A 17,838-nucleotide genomic window follows, 5' to 3' on the forward strand; every position below is an offset into this window, starting at 1 on the left:
CTCCACTGCTGCCACCTGCAGCACCGGAGCTGAAAGAACACCCCAGTACAACAGAATAAGCCCACAGCACAGCCAAGCTGAGACAGAGACCCTGTTTTGCACTTAAAGCGGGAGTTCACCCATTTATAAAAAAAAAAAAATTTCTCCCCTTAGCTTCCTGCTCGTTCGGTCTAGGGGAATCGGCTATTTGTATTAAAATATGAGCAGTACTTACCCGTTTTCGAGCTGCATCTTCTTCCGTCGCTTCCGGGTATGGGTCTTCGGGAGCGGGCGTTCCTTCTTGATTGACAGCCTTCCGAGAGGCTTCCGACGGTCGCATCCATCGCGTCACTCGTAGCCGAAAGAAGCCGAACGTCGGTGCGGCTCTATACTGCGCCTGCGCACCGACGTTCGGCTTCTTTCGGAAAATCGTGACGCGATGGATGCGACCGTCGGAAGCCTCTCGGAAGACTGTCAATCAAGAAGGAACGCCCATTCCCGCAGCCCATACCTGGAAGCGACGGAAGAAGATGCATCTCGTAAACGGGTAAGTACTGCACATATTTTAAAATAAATAGCCGATTCCCCTAGTAAAAACGAGCAGGAATCTAAGGGGGGAAAAGTGCCCTCTAAGGGTGAACCCCCGCTTTAAAGCGGAGGTTCACCCTTAGAGAGCACTTTTTAGCCTTAGATTCCTGCTCGTTTTGTCTAGGGGAATCGGCTATTTGTTTTAAAATATGAGCAGTACTTACCCGTTTACGAGATGCATCTTCTCCGTCGCTTCCGGGTATGGGCTGCGGGAATGGGCGTTCCTTCTTGATTGACAGTCTTCCGAGAGGCTTCCGACGGTCGCATCCATCGCGTCACGATTTTCCGAAAGAAGCCGAACGTCGGTGCGCAGGCGCAGTATAGAGCCGCACCAACGTTCGGCTTCTTTCGGCTACGAGTGACGCGATGGATGCGACCGTCGGAAGCCTCTCGGAAGACTGTCAATCAAGAAGGAACGCCCGCTCCCGAATACCCATACCCGGAAGCGACGGAAGAAGATGCAGCTCGAAAACGGTAAGTACTGCTCATATTTTAAAACAAATAGCCGATTCCCCTAGACAAAACGAGCAGGAAGCTAAGGGAAATTTTTTTTTTTTTTAAATAAATGGTTGAACTCCCGCTTTAACAATCTGGATCAGAGTTTAACTACACTCTGATCTACCCTTAAATTTAACTAGCACCGGTACCATAAAGTACACAGGCGCTACACTAAATGACAGAATGTCCCCAATAATCATGGGGTATGATAGTCTGAGCTCCATACAGACCACTACTAGAGGTCTCCATTCTACCTTGCACCAATCGGCCATACCTGTATGACCACTGACAGCCAACGTGCTTAACATGGATTATCTCATTACCATGGCACCTGAAAGTGGGTGGGATATGTATGTTAGGCAGGAAGTGAACATATTGTCCCTGAAGTTGGTGTGTTCAAATCAGACATTCCAACCTGCAAAGACTCATTTCAGGGAGGCAGCGGCAGCGACCCCCCCCCCCTAAAGATGACCTTACCAGTGCCAATTAAATGCAGCCTGATCTGTGCCAATTAAATGCAGCCTGATCTGTGCCAATTAAATGCAGCTATACCAGTGCCCAATGAAATGCAGCCTGATCACACAGCTGCTAAGCTACTGGTCCTGGGGTCTTGCGGCTGGGGCCAAGGGTCTTGCGGCTGGGGCCAAGGGTCCAGCTGCAATAGGGCTAGCGAGTCAGATCCTTCCCCAGAAGGAAGGGGGTGGGCGGGCAGAGGCAGAGTGAAGACTGGAGTGGCAGAGAGAAGACTGGGCACCGGGCAGGCTGTAGCAATTAAAAGAAAAAAAAAAAACTTTCCCCTGTCAAGCGGACTCTTTCTCCACTTTCCTGTGCCGCTGCTCAGTGATCTACTGTGTGCTAAGTACATGGCAGTCTCGGTCTCTTCTATATCAATCCGCCAGGCAGACCGGGTCTGTCATGTACGTGTCGCACAGTAGATAACTGAGCAGCGGCACCCGAAAGTGGAGAAAGAGTCCGCTTGATAGGGTAACGTTTTTTTTTCTTTTTAATTGCTACAGCCTGCAGATCACGGTTGGCGCACAGTCTTCGCTCTACCTTTGCCCACCCTCCTCCTTCCCTGTTGAATCGGCCAGACCGGCCCCATGCAGCAGCCTAAGCAGGCTGGCGACAGGAGTATGGGCTGTCCAACCCTCCCACCCCCTCTGCCTCGGCTTGCAGCACCTTGCATCCGCCTGTCACTCAGCCACAGACAGAACGGCCATACTCTATTCAGCCACTTGGGCTGCTCTGTCTGTGGCTGAGTGACAGGCCCAGCTGGGAGATCGCCCTACGCTCGCAGGTGCCTGGGAGCCCACAGCCAAATGCAGGAGACTTGAGATGTCTGCAATCAGAAAGTTATGGGCATCTCAGTTTTCTATGTATGGGGGTTGCTTAGCCGCAGACTGGTCAGGGTGCCCATCCAACAGGCCAGGATCACCTATGTGCGGCAGCCGTTCCTAGCATGGGGTCTGGTGCATCCCTGTTCACCCATTCAAGTGCAAATCGGGTATGAATTTTTGCCTAAATTTGCACCTGAACTGGACTGAATACGCACTAGACCCCTTTGGCATGGACCGGCTCCATTGAGAGTAGAGCTGCATGATTCTGGCTAAAATTAGAATTACGTTTTTTTTGCTTAGAACTGTGGTCTCCAAACTGCGGCCCTGGGGCCGAATGTGGCCCTTTGCATGCTTTTATCCGGCCCTTGAGGCATTATTCCCCACACTGTCGGCAACAGTGGGGCATAGCTCATGCCACTGGCAATAAGACACTATTCCTCCCACTGGCACCAATAATGGGACACTCTTCCTCCCACTGGCACCATCGATGGGACACTCTTCCTCCCACTGGCACCATCGATGGGACACTCTTCCTCCCACTGGCACCATCGATGGGACACTCTTCCTCCCACTGGCACCATCGATGGGACACTCTTCCTCCCACTGGCACCATCGATGGGACACTCTTCCTCCCACTGGCACCATCGATGGGACACTCTTCCTCCCACTGGCACCATCGATGGGACACTCTTCCTCCCACTGGCACCATCGATGGGACACTCTTCCTCCCACTGGCACCATCGATGGGACACTCTTCCTCCCACTGGCACCATCGATGGGACACTCTTCCTCCCACTGGCACCATCGATGGGACACTCTACCTCCCACTGGCACCATCGATGGGACACTCTACCTCCCACTGGCACCATCGATGGGACACTCTACCTCCCACTGATACCAACAATAGGGCCCTATTCCTCACCCTAATACCAATGATGGGCTTTGATTAGTCCTGATGACACCAGGACATTTTCTTGCCCCACTGGTCACAGTCCGGCCCCCTTAAAGTTAGAAGGACAGTAAACTGGCCCTTTGTTTATAAAGTTTGGAGACCCCTGGTAGAAGATGGATCCCGATTCTCGTGTCATAACATCTTTCACATTAAAACAAAAAAAATTGGGCTAATTTTACTGTTTAATTATTTTTTTTTTTTTTTATTCATTGAAGTGTGTTTTTTTTTTTCAAAAATTGCATTTTGAAAGACCGCTGGGCAAATACAGTGACATAAAATATTGCAGCAATTGCCATTTTTTTTCTAGTGTCTCTGCTAAAAAATATATAATGTTTGGGGGTTCCAAGTAATTTTCTATCAAAAAATATTGATTTTTAACTTGAGAAACAAGCGCCAGAAAAAGATTTGGACTTTAAGCCCTCTTCCACACGAGGCAGACTCCGTCGCTACGGGACTTGTGCAGCGCCGCTGTCTCCTATGAAGAGATCTGATGAGAACAGACAGCATGTCCGTTTTCATCAGATATCATCCGATCCGATCTGCCATGGACAGATGGGGACGTATCGCCAGCCGTCTGATTTTATCGGGTCGGATGTCTCCGCTGACATACGACGCTCCATAGGCATGCATGGAGCGGCCATTTGGGTCCACCGTCAAAACTGACAGGCGGACCTGAAGGTGTCCCCCCCCCCCCCCCCCCCCCCCTCGGGTGACCCCCCTCCTCTGGTGTCCCCCCTCCTCCACTCAGTACAGACAGCCATGCTCCCCAGGACAGACAGTCTATTTCCTACCAGCAGGTGCAAATCTCACAGACACTGTCTCCACATGCCTGCAGTCGGTGGTTCGAGGTCTGTAGTCAGCGCGCTGAGGCGAGGAGGAGTGTCACGCTGTGCACTGGCAAGCACACGGTCTCACGTGAATCGAGATCACGATTTTTTAACGATTAATTTGTGCAGCTCTAATTGAGAGCCGGGCACACTCGCATGTCATGCGAATTGGAGGCGGGGATAGCCGCCTCCAATTCGCTCATATGTGAACCTAGCCTCCTCAAAATAATTTTGTTTATTAGCAGTGGCTTTTTCAGCTGGATAATGCCCCCTTGCCACATTGTAAGAATGGTTTGAGTAACACAAGTTTGAGGTGCTGACTTGGCCTCCAAATTCTCCAGATCTAAGTCTAATCGAGCATCTGTGGGATGTGCTGGAAGAACAAGTTTGATCCACGGAGGTCCCACTATGCAACTTACAGGACTTAAATCATCTGATACTGATGGATTGGTGCCAGATAACACAGCATACCTTTAGGCTGCATTCACACCTGAGCGTTTTGTCGCCTGAAGTGCGACGCCCCAAAACGCTAGAGGGGGAAAAAATACATTATTCTCTATGGAGATGGTTCACATCTCCACTACAAAAACGCCTGACGCCGAACGCCTGAAGCCCAAAGAAGTTCTGGACCCTTTTTTGTCGCTCAAATTTGGGCGTTTTACATTGGTGACCCTAGACCTGTAAAAAACGCCACATTTTGTCGCGGCAAATCGTGGTAAAAAACGCCGCAAAATGCTACGCTCAGGTGTGAATGCAGCCTTGGAGGTCTAGTGGAGTCCATGCCTCAGTGGGTCAGGGCTGTTTATGGTGGCAAAAGGGCAACCTACTCAATATTAGGTGGTGGTCATAAAGTTTTGGCTGATTGGTGTATAGCATTAGTTGGTTACAGTCATCTGGACTGGTTCTGTGATGATGTTTGGCCGCTCATCGAAGTAGCTTCTGCAGTTTTAATGAGTGTCGGTAATCGACCCGGCATGGGCAGCTCACTTAAAGCGGATGTGCCAGTATAAAAAAATATTAAAAGCCAGCAGCTACAAATACTGCAGCTGCTGACTTTTAATATTGGGACACTTGCCTGTCCTGGAGTCCAGCGCCGTCCGCAGCAGAGGATGAGCGATCGCTCGTCATTCTGCTGCTCCCCCCGCCATCCTCAGTGAGGGAACCAGGAAGTGAAGCACTTCGGCTTCACTACCCGGTTCCCTAAGGCGCATGCGCGAGTCGCGCTGCGCCCGCCGATTGGCTCACATGCTGGGAGCCAAGTGTTCCCAGCACACAATGGGCGACAGACGGGAAGTCAGAAAAACCCGTCTTTTGCCCGTGACGTGTGGCCGGAAGTGGGTGCAAATACCTGTCTTTAGACTGGTATCTGCACCCCCCTCCCCCTGAAAGGTGTCAAATGTGACACCGGAGGGGGGGCGGGTGCCGATCAGCGTGAGTTCCACTTTAGGGTGGAGCTCCGCTTTAAGAATAAGCATGCTTTCAGGCGGAGTGCACTTATCCTTTTTGCCCTTGTACCCTGAACTAAACCATCCGTCATCCCCTTCCACAGATTTATACTTGCCAAGATCCGACAACTGTGACCTTCAGGGGTTGTTTACATCCCACAATGCAAGTCCTCCTGGCTGTGCTCGACCTAGTCCATCTCCCAGTTAGGTGGATGGTCTCATAGAAGTCTATGTGAGTGTAATGCACAGGTGCAGCCAGCAGAGGGAACCATATGGCATGAGATGTAAACTATTCCCAAAGGCTGTGGGTCCCCAATCCTGATAAAAAAGGGGGAGGGTGGAACAGTTTAAAGCAGAACTAAACCCGCTAAGGCTTTTCAGCCATGGCAGCTGCCATCTTGGCCTCTGTTTGATCTGCAACTGCCATAGTGCTGCACATGTGATCAGTTATCACACCAGCCATTTTCTTGTACAATTTTCCTTTTTAGATTTACCAAAAAACATAGAATGAGGTCACAACTATACAACTTTCAATTGCATCCAATTGGGCAGGCCCTTGCACTACTACGTAGTTTAAGATAAATCTAAAGAAAAATTGAACATGTGTGGTCAGCCTAAGTCGGTGCACAGGGCAAAACTAATGTTTGTGTTGGAGTTGGTGAGTTCCCATCACTTCCTTATTGTGTAAAATGTCAGCTATACAGGAAGTGAGGGTAAAGCTCTCTAAAGCAGGGGTCCTCAAACTATAGCCCTCCAGTTGTTCAGGAACTACAATTCCCATCATGCCTAGTCATGAATATCAGAGCTTTACAATGCCTCATGGGATGTGCAGTTTCGCAACAGCTGGAGGGCCGTAGTTTGAAGATCCCTGCTCTAAAGCCTCGCACACACGATCTGATTATCCAATGGTAATTGTGTGATAACAGGCTGTTGTCCAAAAATCCGACCGTTTGTACGCGCCATCGGACAATTGTCATGCTTTAAAATTTGTCTGTCGTCGGATTTTCCGATCGTGTGTACACAAGTTCATCGGGCAAAACTCCAAAGTATAAACACGCACGCTCCAAAACAATGCTCACCATAACACAACATTAGCAGAAGTTGCCCAAAGGGTGGTGCTAAAGAGCTGAAAAAGCAGATAGTTTTGTGTTTGTTGGTCGAAAATTCTTTGCCGTTTGTATGCAAGACAAGTTCATTGCCTAAGCCCTTCGGACAGCCCAATAAACCCACAGGGAGGAGGTCAACTGGGAAAATTGGTCTTTTAACCACTTAAGGACCACCTAACACCGATATACGTTGGCAGAATGGCACGGCTGGGCACAATCATGTACCTGTACGTTTTTTTGTTTTTTTTTAAGCCCAGCCGTGGGTCGCGAGCCCGCAACCCAGTCCGAAGTTCCGTGTCCATGGGACCCGATCGCCGCCAGTGTCCCGTGATCGGTCACAGGAGCTGAAGAACGGGGAGGTGTGTGTGAACTCGCCTTCCCCGTTCTTCACAGTGGCGCTGTCATTGATCGTCTGTTCCCTGATATAGGGAAACGCGATCAATGATGTCACACATCCAGCCCCGCCCCCCTACAGTTAGAAACGCATATGAGGTCACACTTAACCCCTTCAGCACCCCCTAGTAGTTAACTCCCAAACTGCAATTGTCATTTTCACATTTTTAATGCTTTTTTTGCTGTAAAAAAATGCCAATGGTCCCAAAAATGTGTCAAAATTGTCCGATGTGTCCGCCATAATGTCGCAGTCGCGAAAAAAATCGCTGATCGCAGCCATTAGTAGTAAAAAAAAAAACAAATTATTAATTAAAATGCCATAAAACTATCCAATATTTTGTAAACGCTATAAATTTTCCGCAAACCAATCGTTAAACGCTTATTGCGATTTTTTTTTTATTTTTTTTAACAAAAATAGGTAGAAGAATACGTATCGGCCTAAACTGAGGAAAAAAACGTTTTTTTATATCTTTTTTTGGGGATATTTATTATAGCAAAAAGTAAAATATATTGAATTTATATATATATATATATATATATATATATATATATATATATATATATATATATATATATATATATATATATATATATATATTATAATTTTTTTTTTCAAAAATGTCGCTCTATTTTTTGTTTATAGAGCAAAAAATTAAAACCGCAGAGGTTATCAAATGCCACCAAAAGAAAGCTCTATTTGTGGGAAATAAAGGACGCCAATTTTGTTTGGGAGCCACGTCGCACGACCGCGCAATTGTCAGTTAAATCGACTCAGTGCCGTATCGCAAAAAGGGGCCTGGTCCTTTACCTGCATATTGGTCCCAGTCTTAAGTGGTTAAACGGGGCCTATATGATGCTCATAAATATACCACCATGCTGTCTGTAGGGTTAAAATCATTCATCCTTTTTATTTATATCTATTTTTTCTTAGGGAAATGTTTTCATCATCACAGAAGTACCAGTTATTGGTGTACCATGCAGATTCTCTCTTCCATGACAAGGAGTATCGCAATGCTGTCAGTAAATACACCATGGCTCTACAGCAGAAAAAAGCCTTAACCAAGACCTCCAAAGTCAGGCCATCCACGGGAAATGCTGGTGCCACGCCACAAAATCAGGTACAGACGCTACTTTTAAAAACAAATTGGACTACTAGAGGTGCACAATTCTGGCTAAAATGTGAATTGCAATTTATTTTTATTTTTTTGCTTAGAAGATAGATAACGATTTTCACGGCGTAACATCTTTCACATTAAACAAAAAAAATGGGGCTAACTTTACGTGTGTGTTTAACTTTTTTTCATTGAAGTGTATTTTTCCCCAAAATTGCATTTTGAAAGACCACTGTGCAAATACAGTTCGACGTAAAATATTGCAACAATCGACATTTTATTCCTTAGGGTCTCTGCTAATATTATATATATATATATATATATATATATATATATATATATATATATATATATATATATATATATATATATATATATATATATATATATATATATATATATATATATATATATATATATATATTCCGCTGAGCCGGCGGATGACAGGGCGGTCCCTGCACACTGTGCTCATGAAGGGGGAACCCATGCTGGTTTAAAAAAAAAATGGCGTGGAGTTCCCCTTCATGCACAAGTCGCATTTCAAATTCAGATCTGTTAATACGGGATTTGACTTCAGAAATAAAGTAGTGCCAGAACTACTTTGAAGTTGGCACGATTTAAAGTCGTGCCAATATGAATGCTAGTCATTGAAAATCATGGAGAATGACTTGTCATGCGATTTCACAGTCCAAAATCGTGGGACAAGTCGTATAAGTGTGAAAGGGGCCTTCGTGTTATAAACTCCCCAAGTAATTTATTGGGAACAACTGCTTACTTATGCGTTTATCTAATCGGCCAATCAATGGGGAGCAGCACGAGGCGTATAGCTAAGCAGATACAGATTGAGAGCTTTAGGTATTGTCCACATCAAACACCAGAATGGGGGGGGGGGATGTATTTGACAGCAACGCGATTGATTACCACTCCTTACAACTGGCGAGCAGAAAAACATGCACAACACCTCAAACCTTGAGATGAATAGGTTAGAGCCAACAGAAGACTTGGGTTCCAATCCAGACTCGCCATTCTTGGACCGTTTTAAAATTCAGCAAAAGAGGTCTTAAACTAGTTTCCCAAACATGACAGTGAGTTTATTGTTCTTTAGTAGCTTTCTCAGTCACACGATCTGATTCTAGATTGCTTTTGGGACATGGGGGATTTGAAACATGCATGTACAGCTAACAATGTGCCAAAATTGTACCATGATCTTGGAGCAGGGGTCTCCAAACTGTGGCCCTCCAGTTGTTCAGGAACTACAACTCTCATCATGCCTAGTCATGTCTGAATGTCAGTTTATTTTTTATTTTTTTTACAATGCTTTATGGGACATGTAGTTTCGCAACAGCTGGAGGGCCTTAGTTTGGAGATCCCTGTCTTAAAGAAATGTATGTGGAATCTGTCACAAAGCATTGAGGCTATTTTCAGAGCAAAGTGATATTAATACAGTGGAACCTTGGCTTACGAGCATAATCTGTTCCAGGAAAATGCTTGTAATCCAAAGCACTTGCATATCAAAGCGAGTTTGCCCATAGAAGTCATTTGATCTGCATTGACTTCTATTGCATGCAATACCGCATGTGGCCATAGGTGGGGGCACCAGAGAGACTCGGAAATACTCGAAGAGGCCGCTCAGATGCATTCGGAAAGGCCCAAACACTTGAGTGTTTTCGAGTGGCTCCGAACGGTGCTGAGTGTCACTGTCGCCCCCCCCCCCCCCGCACCTCCTGGCCAAATGTGGTACTGCGCACCACAGAGGCTTGAAACCGAGTCAGGATTTAGAAAAAAAAATTGCTCGTTAACCGCGTTACTCGCAATCCGAGGTTCCACTGTATAGTGTTCCTAATACATTTTCTGGCAAGTGTATACTGTGCCTTTGAAAAAGTATTCATTCCCCTTGACATTTTCCACATTTTGTCATGTTACATTTACATTTCTGGTTGTGTTTTATTGGGATTTTATGTGATAGACCAACACAAAGTGGCACATCATTTGTGAAGTGGAAGGAAAATGATAAATGGTTTTCTATAATTTTTTTTTTTTTTTTTTTTACAAATAAATATCAGAAAAGTGTGGTGTGTATTTGTATTCAGTCAATACTTTGTAGAACCGCCTTTCTCTGCAATTACTGCTAAATGCTCTGTCAGATTGGATGGAGAGCGTCTGTGAACAGCAATTTTCAAGTCTTGCCACAGATTCTTAATAGGATTTAGGTCTGGACTTTGACTGGGTCATTCTAACACATGAATATGTTTTGATCTGAACCATTCCATTGTAGCTCTGGCTGTATGTTTAGGGTCGTTATCCTGCTGGAAGGGGAACCTCCACCCCAGTCTCAAGTCTTATGCCCTGTATTTGGCTCCATCCATCTTCCTATCACATCTGACCAGCTTCCCTGTCCCTGCTTAAGAAAAGCATCCCCACAACATGATGATGCTGCCACCACCATGTTTCACTGTGGGGATGGTATGTCCAGGATCATGTGCAGTGTTAGTTTTCCACCACACATAGCATTTTTGCTTTTAGGCCAAAGTGTAAAATTTTGGTCTCATCTGACCAGAGCACCTTCTTCTACATGTTTGCTGTGTCCCCCCACATGGCTTCTCGCAAACTGCAAATGAGACTTCTTATGGCTTTCTTTCAACAATGGCTTTCTTCTTGCCACTCTTCCATAAAGGCCAGTTTTGTGGATTGCACGACTAAAGCCCCGTACACACGATCGGAATTTCCGATGGAAAAAGTCTGACTGACTTTTTCCATTGGAAATTCCGACCGTGTGTATGCCCCATCGGAAATTCCAATGAGTTATATCTGAGTTTAGATAGAGATGGATTTCCGATGTGTTTTTGGTCAGACAAAGGTCCGACCATGTGTATGGGGCTTTATAGTTGTTCTCCCACCTGAGCTGTGGATCTCTGCAGCTTCTCCAGAGTTACCATGGGCCTCTTGGCTGCTTCTCTGATTAATGCTCTCCTTGCCTGGCCTGTCAGTTTAGGTGGACGGCCATGTCTTGGTAGGTTTGCAGTTGTGCCATACTCTTTCCACATTATATATATATATATATATATATTATATACAGGCCTCAAAATTTCAAGTCCAGAGCTACTAGCCAGGCCTTAAAGTTACTAGCCACCTGTTGCCCCGCCCCTTAAACACACCCTTGTAAATGATCAGTGGTGACAATTGATGGCACAGTGGCTGTGTTTGATGGCATAGCACAGTGACTGCGTTTGATGGCATGGCACAGTGGCTGCGTTTAATGGCATGGCACAATGACTGCATTTGATGGCATGGCACAGTGGTGCAAATTGATGGCATAGTGACTGCATTTGATGGCATGGCACAGTGGTGACGATTGATGGCACAGTGGCTGCATTTGATGGCACAGTGGCTGCGTTTGATGGCATGGCACAGTGGTGACAATTGATGGCACAGTGGCTGCGTTTGATGGCATGGCACAGTGGTGACAATTGATGGCACAGTGGCTGCGTTTGATGGCATGGCACAGTGGTGACAATTGATGGCACAGTGGCTGCGTTTGATGGCATGGCACAGTGACTGCGTTTGATGGCATGGCACAGTGAATGCGTTTGGCATGGCACAGTGGTGCGAATTGATGGCATAGTGAGTGCATTTGATGGCATGGCACAGTGGCTGTGTTTCATGGCATGGCACAGTGATGATAATTGATTGCACAGTGGCTGTGTTTCATGGCATGGCACAGTGACTGCATTTGATGGCATGGCACAGTGGTGCGAATTGATGGCACAGTGGCTGCATTTGATGGGCACAGTGAGGCTGCAATTAATTTTTTTGTTTGCGCCCCCCTCCCCCAAAAACTCAAATTCCGTCCCCCTGCCCCCATTCTATCATACCTATACCTCCAATTCCTCCCCCATCTATCATATGGTATGATAGATGGGGGGGGGGGCAGAATTGGAGGAATAGATATGATAGAATGGGGGGAGGGGGACGGAATTGGAGGCATAAGCATGATAGATTGGGGGGAGAATTGGGGGCATAGGTATAATGGATTGGGGGGATGATTTAGTCTTAATCTGCAATTACCCATACACCCCCCCCCCCCCACACACACACATTCCAGCAAATAGGTTCCTTGTGCCTCCAGAACATCACATCACACCGCACATCTGTTTTAAACATACCATTTACTGCACGGTGCACTTCCTTGGATGTGTGGGAGCCTGGGGGGTGGAGGGGGGCGGTCCGAGGTGGAGAGGGTCGGTCCCGGGCGGCGTCTAGGATCGTAGCGCTGTGAGAGGCGGTTCCGGGCAGGAGTTGGAGGCATATTTCCATTGGACAGTGGGCGGTGAAGAGGCGGTCCCGGGCGGCATGGTAACGTTTTTACTGGCCTATGGGAGGTGGATAGGGGGGGGGGTCCCGGGCGGGCGCTTGTGTCCAATCAGCTGCTAGTCTGTGCCAGCCTGTGAAGGGACGGCGCGCCAGCCTGTGAAGGGACTGCGCGCCAGCCTGTGAAGAGACTGGCCGCAATGTGTGTGTGTGTGTGTCTGAGCGCGCTCGCACGGGACATAAAACTTCTCGCCAAATGCGAGGAGGCGACCACAAATTTTTGAGCCGTGTGTGTGTGTGTGTGTGTGTGTGTGTGTGTGTGTATATATATATATAAATAAACATTTTTATAACCTAACCCTGCTTTAGACTTCGCCACAACTTTTTGAAAATGAACCAAAGATGCACAGGACCCCTTTCCAATGTGGACCGCGGCCGCTCCGGAGCTGTGTGAACGGGCTTCATTGAGAGCTGGTCACACTCTTCTGTCATGTGAATTGGATGTGGAAAATGCTGCATCCAATTTGCATCAGTGTGAACCCCGCCTCACACAGTCTGCTAGACAGTATAATCACTATGCCAAAGTAACTTGGAGTTCTAAATCGCTAGACTGGGATTAACTCATGAATCTGCAAAGTCAGCAATAAGTGAATATAAACATTACCATGCAATATGAATAATACTATGTCTAGTCTACAGGTGTACTCTGGGACAGTGGTCATCAACCCTGTCCTCAGGGCCCACTAACAGGCCAGGTTTGCAAGATAACTGAAATGCATCAAAGGTGATATCATTTGCTGCTCAGTGATTGCAGTATTCTAGTCTGCATCTCCCCAAGGTACATAAAATCTGGCCTGTTAGTGGGCCCTGAGGACAGGGTTGATGATCACTGCTCTAGGAGAATGGCTACGATATGGTGCAATGTCCTCTGAGAGAGATGCCTCTTGGCATAAGCAATAGGTGAAGGTCTCTGTGTAGCAGCTGTAAAGGCAAAGTCTTTAGTCCTAACTCTTCTTCAGCCAGCTAGCGTTGGGGCCTAGTTGTATAATCCAAGTCAAGCCTGCAGGAATCAATAAGGCCATGTACACACGACCGAACATGTCTGCTGAAACTGGTCCGCAGACCAGTTTCAGCGGACATGTTCGGTCGTCTGTACGTCCGACCGGACAATTTTCCGGCGGATCGGAGAGGTTTTCAGCGGACAAATGTTTCTTAGCATGCTTAGAAACATGTCCGCTGGAAGCCTGTCCCTCGGACATGTTCGGTCGTCTGTACGACTTACCGGACATGTCCGCTCGGCCGAAAGCCCTCGCATGCGTCGAAGTGATTTGACGCATGCGTGGAAGCATTGACCTTCCAGGGTCACGCACGTCGCCGTGTCATCGGCGCGGCCACATCACCGCGTATACTGTCCGCGGGGATTTTGGTTTGATGGTGTGTACAACCATTAGACCAAAATCCGGCAGCGGACATGTCCGATGAAAATGGTCCGGCGGACTGTTTTCATCGGACAGTCCGTCCGTGTGTACGAGGCCTAAGGCTAACCTATGTTTGTATGGTCAGTTCCTAGATGGCTCAGTCTGTCTAACAGCAGATGGTAAATCCCCCACAGCAGCAGCAGCTCACTAGTCCCAGAGATACTGCAGCTCAGCATTTGGTCACACACAGCGATTAGTCCACTCTCTTCTCTGACACCCGGTGACTCTGGCTTTTTTACAAAACAAAGAGCATCACATTTCCAGGCAGGGCTCTGATAATTGATTATATACTGGTACGATACTTCTTCTGTACTTGTTAATATTTTGGATACAAAACGGTTAACTTTTTCATTTCTATAAAAATAAAATGACATTCAAATGAAAAAAAAAATATGTGTACATTTTGGAACACTTTTTAGAAAATTTTTGCACTGAAAATTATATATAATTTATTTTATTTTATTTTTTTGTATGTTTTTAGAGTCTTCCATCTGAAATAGAAGTAAAATATAAGATGGCTGAGTGTTACACAATGCTTAAGCAGGATAAAGATGCTGTTGCTATATTGGATGGAATTCCTTCCCGACAAAGAACGCCAAAGGTAAATGTGTTTCCTAGCCATTGATGTCATTTATTTTCCCTTCTGTGTATTATACCGCTTTTCTTCTGTTTTTCACAGATTAACATGATGTTGGCTAACTTGTACAAGAAGGCTGGCCAGGAACGCTCAGCAGTAACCAGCTACAAAGAGGTATTGAGGCAGTGCCCGCTGGCGCTCGATGCAATACTAGGTACTGTCTAGCCCACACTTTCCAGTGTAACATAATTTTAGTGATTCTGTTTTTTGCTTTTCGTTCGTTATGTTTTTTTTTATTGTGTGTGTGTGTGTGTGTGTGTGTGTGTGTGTGTGTGTGTGTGTGTGTGTGTGTGTGTGTGTGTGTATGTGTGTGTAAGTGTGTGTAATAATTATAATTTTTTTTTTTTTTGTAAATTTTACAATGAAAGCTTTAATAGGTCAGCAAACATTCGTGAAAAAAACTTGCTGTTGACCTAACTAGGCCTTCTGGTTTGCAGGGCCTGCTTTAGTCTAACAACTCCTCAGTGTAAACACATGGAGGAGTTCCGTTCCGAGTTATTAAACAGTTTTTAAGGTGTGTGTGTGTGTGTGTGTGTGTGTGTGTGTGTGTGTTTTTGTTTAAATCTTCTGCCATCTCGTCCAAAAGGTCACCATGAAACTTCTACACAAATGAAACGTAGGCCCCTGACCAGGCATGGGAAATCGGGTTGATGGTGCTTTCCTATGCCTCCTCAAGCATATAGTCTACCTGGTGTAATGTCTGTGAAGGTCCTTATTTTATACGAGTCATGGTATAGCTAGTAGTGGTTAGTCACTATTATTTCGACTTGTTCCTGTAATGTTTTCTGCTAGGGATGAGCCGAACACCCCCCGGTTCGGTTCGCAGCAGAACATGCGAACAAGCAAAAAACGTGTTCGAACATTCGAACCATTAAAGTCTGAGGGACACGAACGTGAAAAATCTAAATTGACAATTTTAAAGACTTGTATGCAAGTTATTGTCATTAACAGTGTTTGGGGACCTGGGTCAATGCAAAAGAAAAAGTTTTAAAACATTTTTTTTTCGGGAGCTATGATTTTTAATAATGCTTAAAGTGAAATATTCCTTTAAATTTCGTACCTCGGGGTGTCTATAGTATGCCTGTAAAGTGGCACATTTTTCCCGTGTTTAGAACAGTCCCTGCACAAAAGGGGGGGGAAAAAAAGTAATTTAAAACTACTCGCGGCTATAATGAATTGTCGGGTCCCGGAAATACAGAAAAAAGTACCGTATTTTCCGGCGTATAAGACGACCCCCCTAATTTTCCAGGAAAAATTTTGATTTTGGGATATACTCACTGTATAAGACTACCCCCTTCTTACTGTCTTTCTGGAAGCTGAGGGGGAGCCAGAACCGCTGACAGGAACAGGCTTTTTCAAATCTCACTGTGCCATTACATTACATGCCCAGACTGTGCCATTACATGCCCAGACTGTGCCATTACATGCCCAGACTGTGCCATTACATTCCTCACTGTGCCATTACATGCCCAGACTGTGACATTACATTCCTCACTGTGCCACTGTGCCATTACATGCCCCCACATTGCCATCACTTGCCCATCAATTGCCTCTCACTGTGTCATCACTTGCCCTCACTGTGCCTGAACTTGTTGCCCCCATTGTGCAATCGCCGCAAACACTCACTTTTTTCTTCCAGCGGTGACCGTCCCCCATGCTGCGAGCGCGAGCGTGAATGATTTCAAAGCCGCGCCTTCACTTCAGAGTGTTCTGTGATAGGAGGAACAAAAATCTTCCCAGCAGCGCCTCTGTTCTATTTTCTGCCTATCACGGACGTCTTCTCATCTCGTCCGAGGATGAGAAGGCATCTGTGATAGGAGGAACACAGAACAGAGGCGCTGCTGGGAAGATTTTTGTTCCTCCTATCACAGAACACTCTGAAGTGAAGGCGCGGCTTTGAAATCATTCACGCTCGCGCTCGCAGCATGGGGGACTGTCACCGCTGGAAGAAAAAAGTGAGTCTTGAGACCGTATAAGACGACCCCCGACTTTGGATGCATGTTTTTGCATCCAGAAAGTCGTCTTTTATACGCCGGAAAATACGGTAATTGAAAAAAGACAGAATGGGGTCCCCCCTAGTCCATTACCATGCCCTTTGGGTCTGGTATGAATATTAAGGTGAACCCCCGAACCAAAATGTAAAAAAAAATATTGCGTAGGGGTCCCCCTAAATTCCATACCGGGCCCTTCAGGTCTGGTATGGATATATATGGAATTGTTAAGGGCCCCCTCCCGCTCAGTTTGATCCCTTTTGGCGTGAACGGGTTTGGGATGACCCGTATTGGTTTTATCCTCTCACCTACTGGTCCTAAAGACTTTGTGGCTTAGAACGTACTGGAAACCATCCCACTCATAACATCCTCTCTATTTGGATGACGTTACTACCCAAAATTTGATTGTACTTCACTTGTTCGTTTGAATTTGCAGCATTGTTATACGCTGCCTATCCTTTGATTTATATGTTTTAATATATCTTTTTTTTGCAATACTATATTGTATGTACTATCAGTTACCTTCTTGTTTTATTCTGTCACTGTGAAAAATTTGATAAAACATTTGAAACAACATTTTTTTAATGGCGTGGGGGTCCCCCCAAAAATCCATACCAGACCTTTATCCAAGCACGCAAGCTGGCAGGCCGCAGGAAAAGAGGGCCACATGCCCTAAACATGGGGAGGATGCTTTGGGGACGAAACGGCACCTACACTGATAAAAAACAAACAGTGAGGTTCTAAAAAAAAAAAAAACCCTCTTAATGGACCCTCGTAAGAATATTAGGTGCCACCCTGTCCCTAAGAGGAAGCTCCCTTATAGATAACTTGGGGTCTTTCAGGCAACACTACATTTATAACCTGATCACTAGCCAAAATGCTTATTGATCAGCTTCTTTATGCTTATATGTTGCACAAAATGGGTAGTAATGAAGGGAACAGTGGGTGGGTGCTCTATCCTCATGTGGGGGCCTTTCCCTCAGTAGATTAGCTCTCTCCATGAGTTTGATTTCATCAAGAGTAATTTTCAGAGAATCGCTTGAATATCCCTTCTCTGTAAATCTCGGAATCTGTGCCAAAAACTCCTCATCTGTACAGTTGCGTTTTTAACTGCAATCTGTTGATTGGTTTGCGCAAAAGTTACCGTCTGTGTATAATCGCAGTGACGTGAGCTGCCGGTCGGTGCA

General features: G+C 46.0%; 1 protein-coding gene across 1 annotated transcript in view; it reads left to right on the forward strand.

Moving 5' to 3' along the window:
* The window catches only part of ANAPC7 (anaphase promoting complex subunit 7), an 85,956-nt gene that overhangs the window by 2,940 nt on the left and 65,178 nt on the right, over nucleotides 1–17,838 (forward strand). The window contains exons 2-4 of the mRNA XM_040346711.1: nucleotides 8,057–8,243; nucleotides 14,505–14,624; nucleotides 14,703–14,814. Of these exons, the coding sequence (XP_040202645.1) occupies nucleotides 8,057–8,243; nucleotides 14,505–14,624; nucleotides 14,703–14,814 (419 nt within the window). The remainder of the gene's footprint in view (nucleotides 1–8,056; nucleotides 8,244–14,504; nucleotides 14,625–14,702; nucleotides 14,815–17,838) is intronic.

The sequence above is a fragment of the Rana temporaria genome, chromosome 1 (assembly GCF_905171775.1).
Source record: "Rana temporaria chromosome 1, aRanTem1.1, whole genome shotgun sequence".
Taxonomy (NCBI): Eukaryota; Metazoa; Chordata; class Amphibia; order Anura; family Ranidae; genus Rana; species Rana temporaria.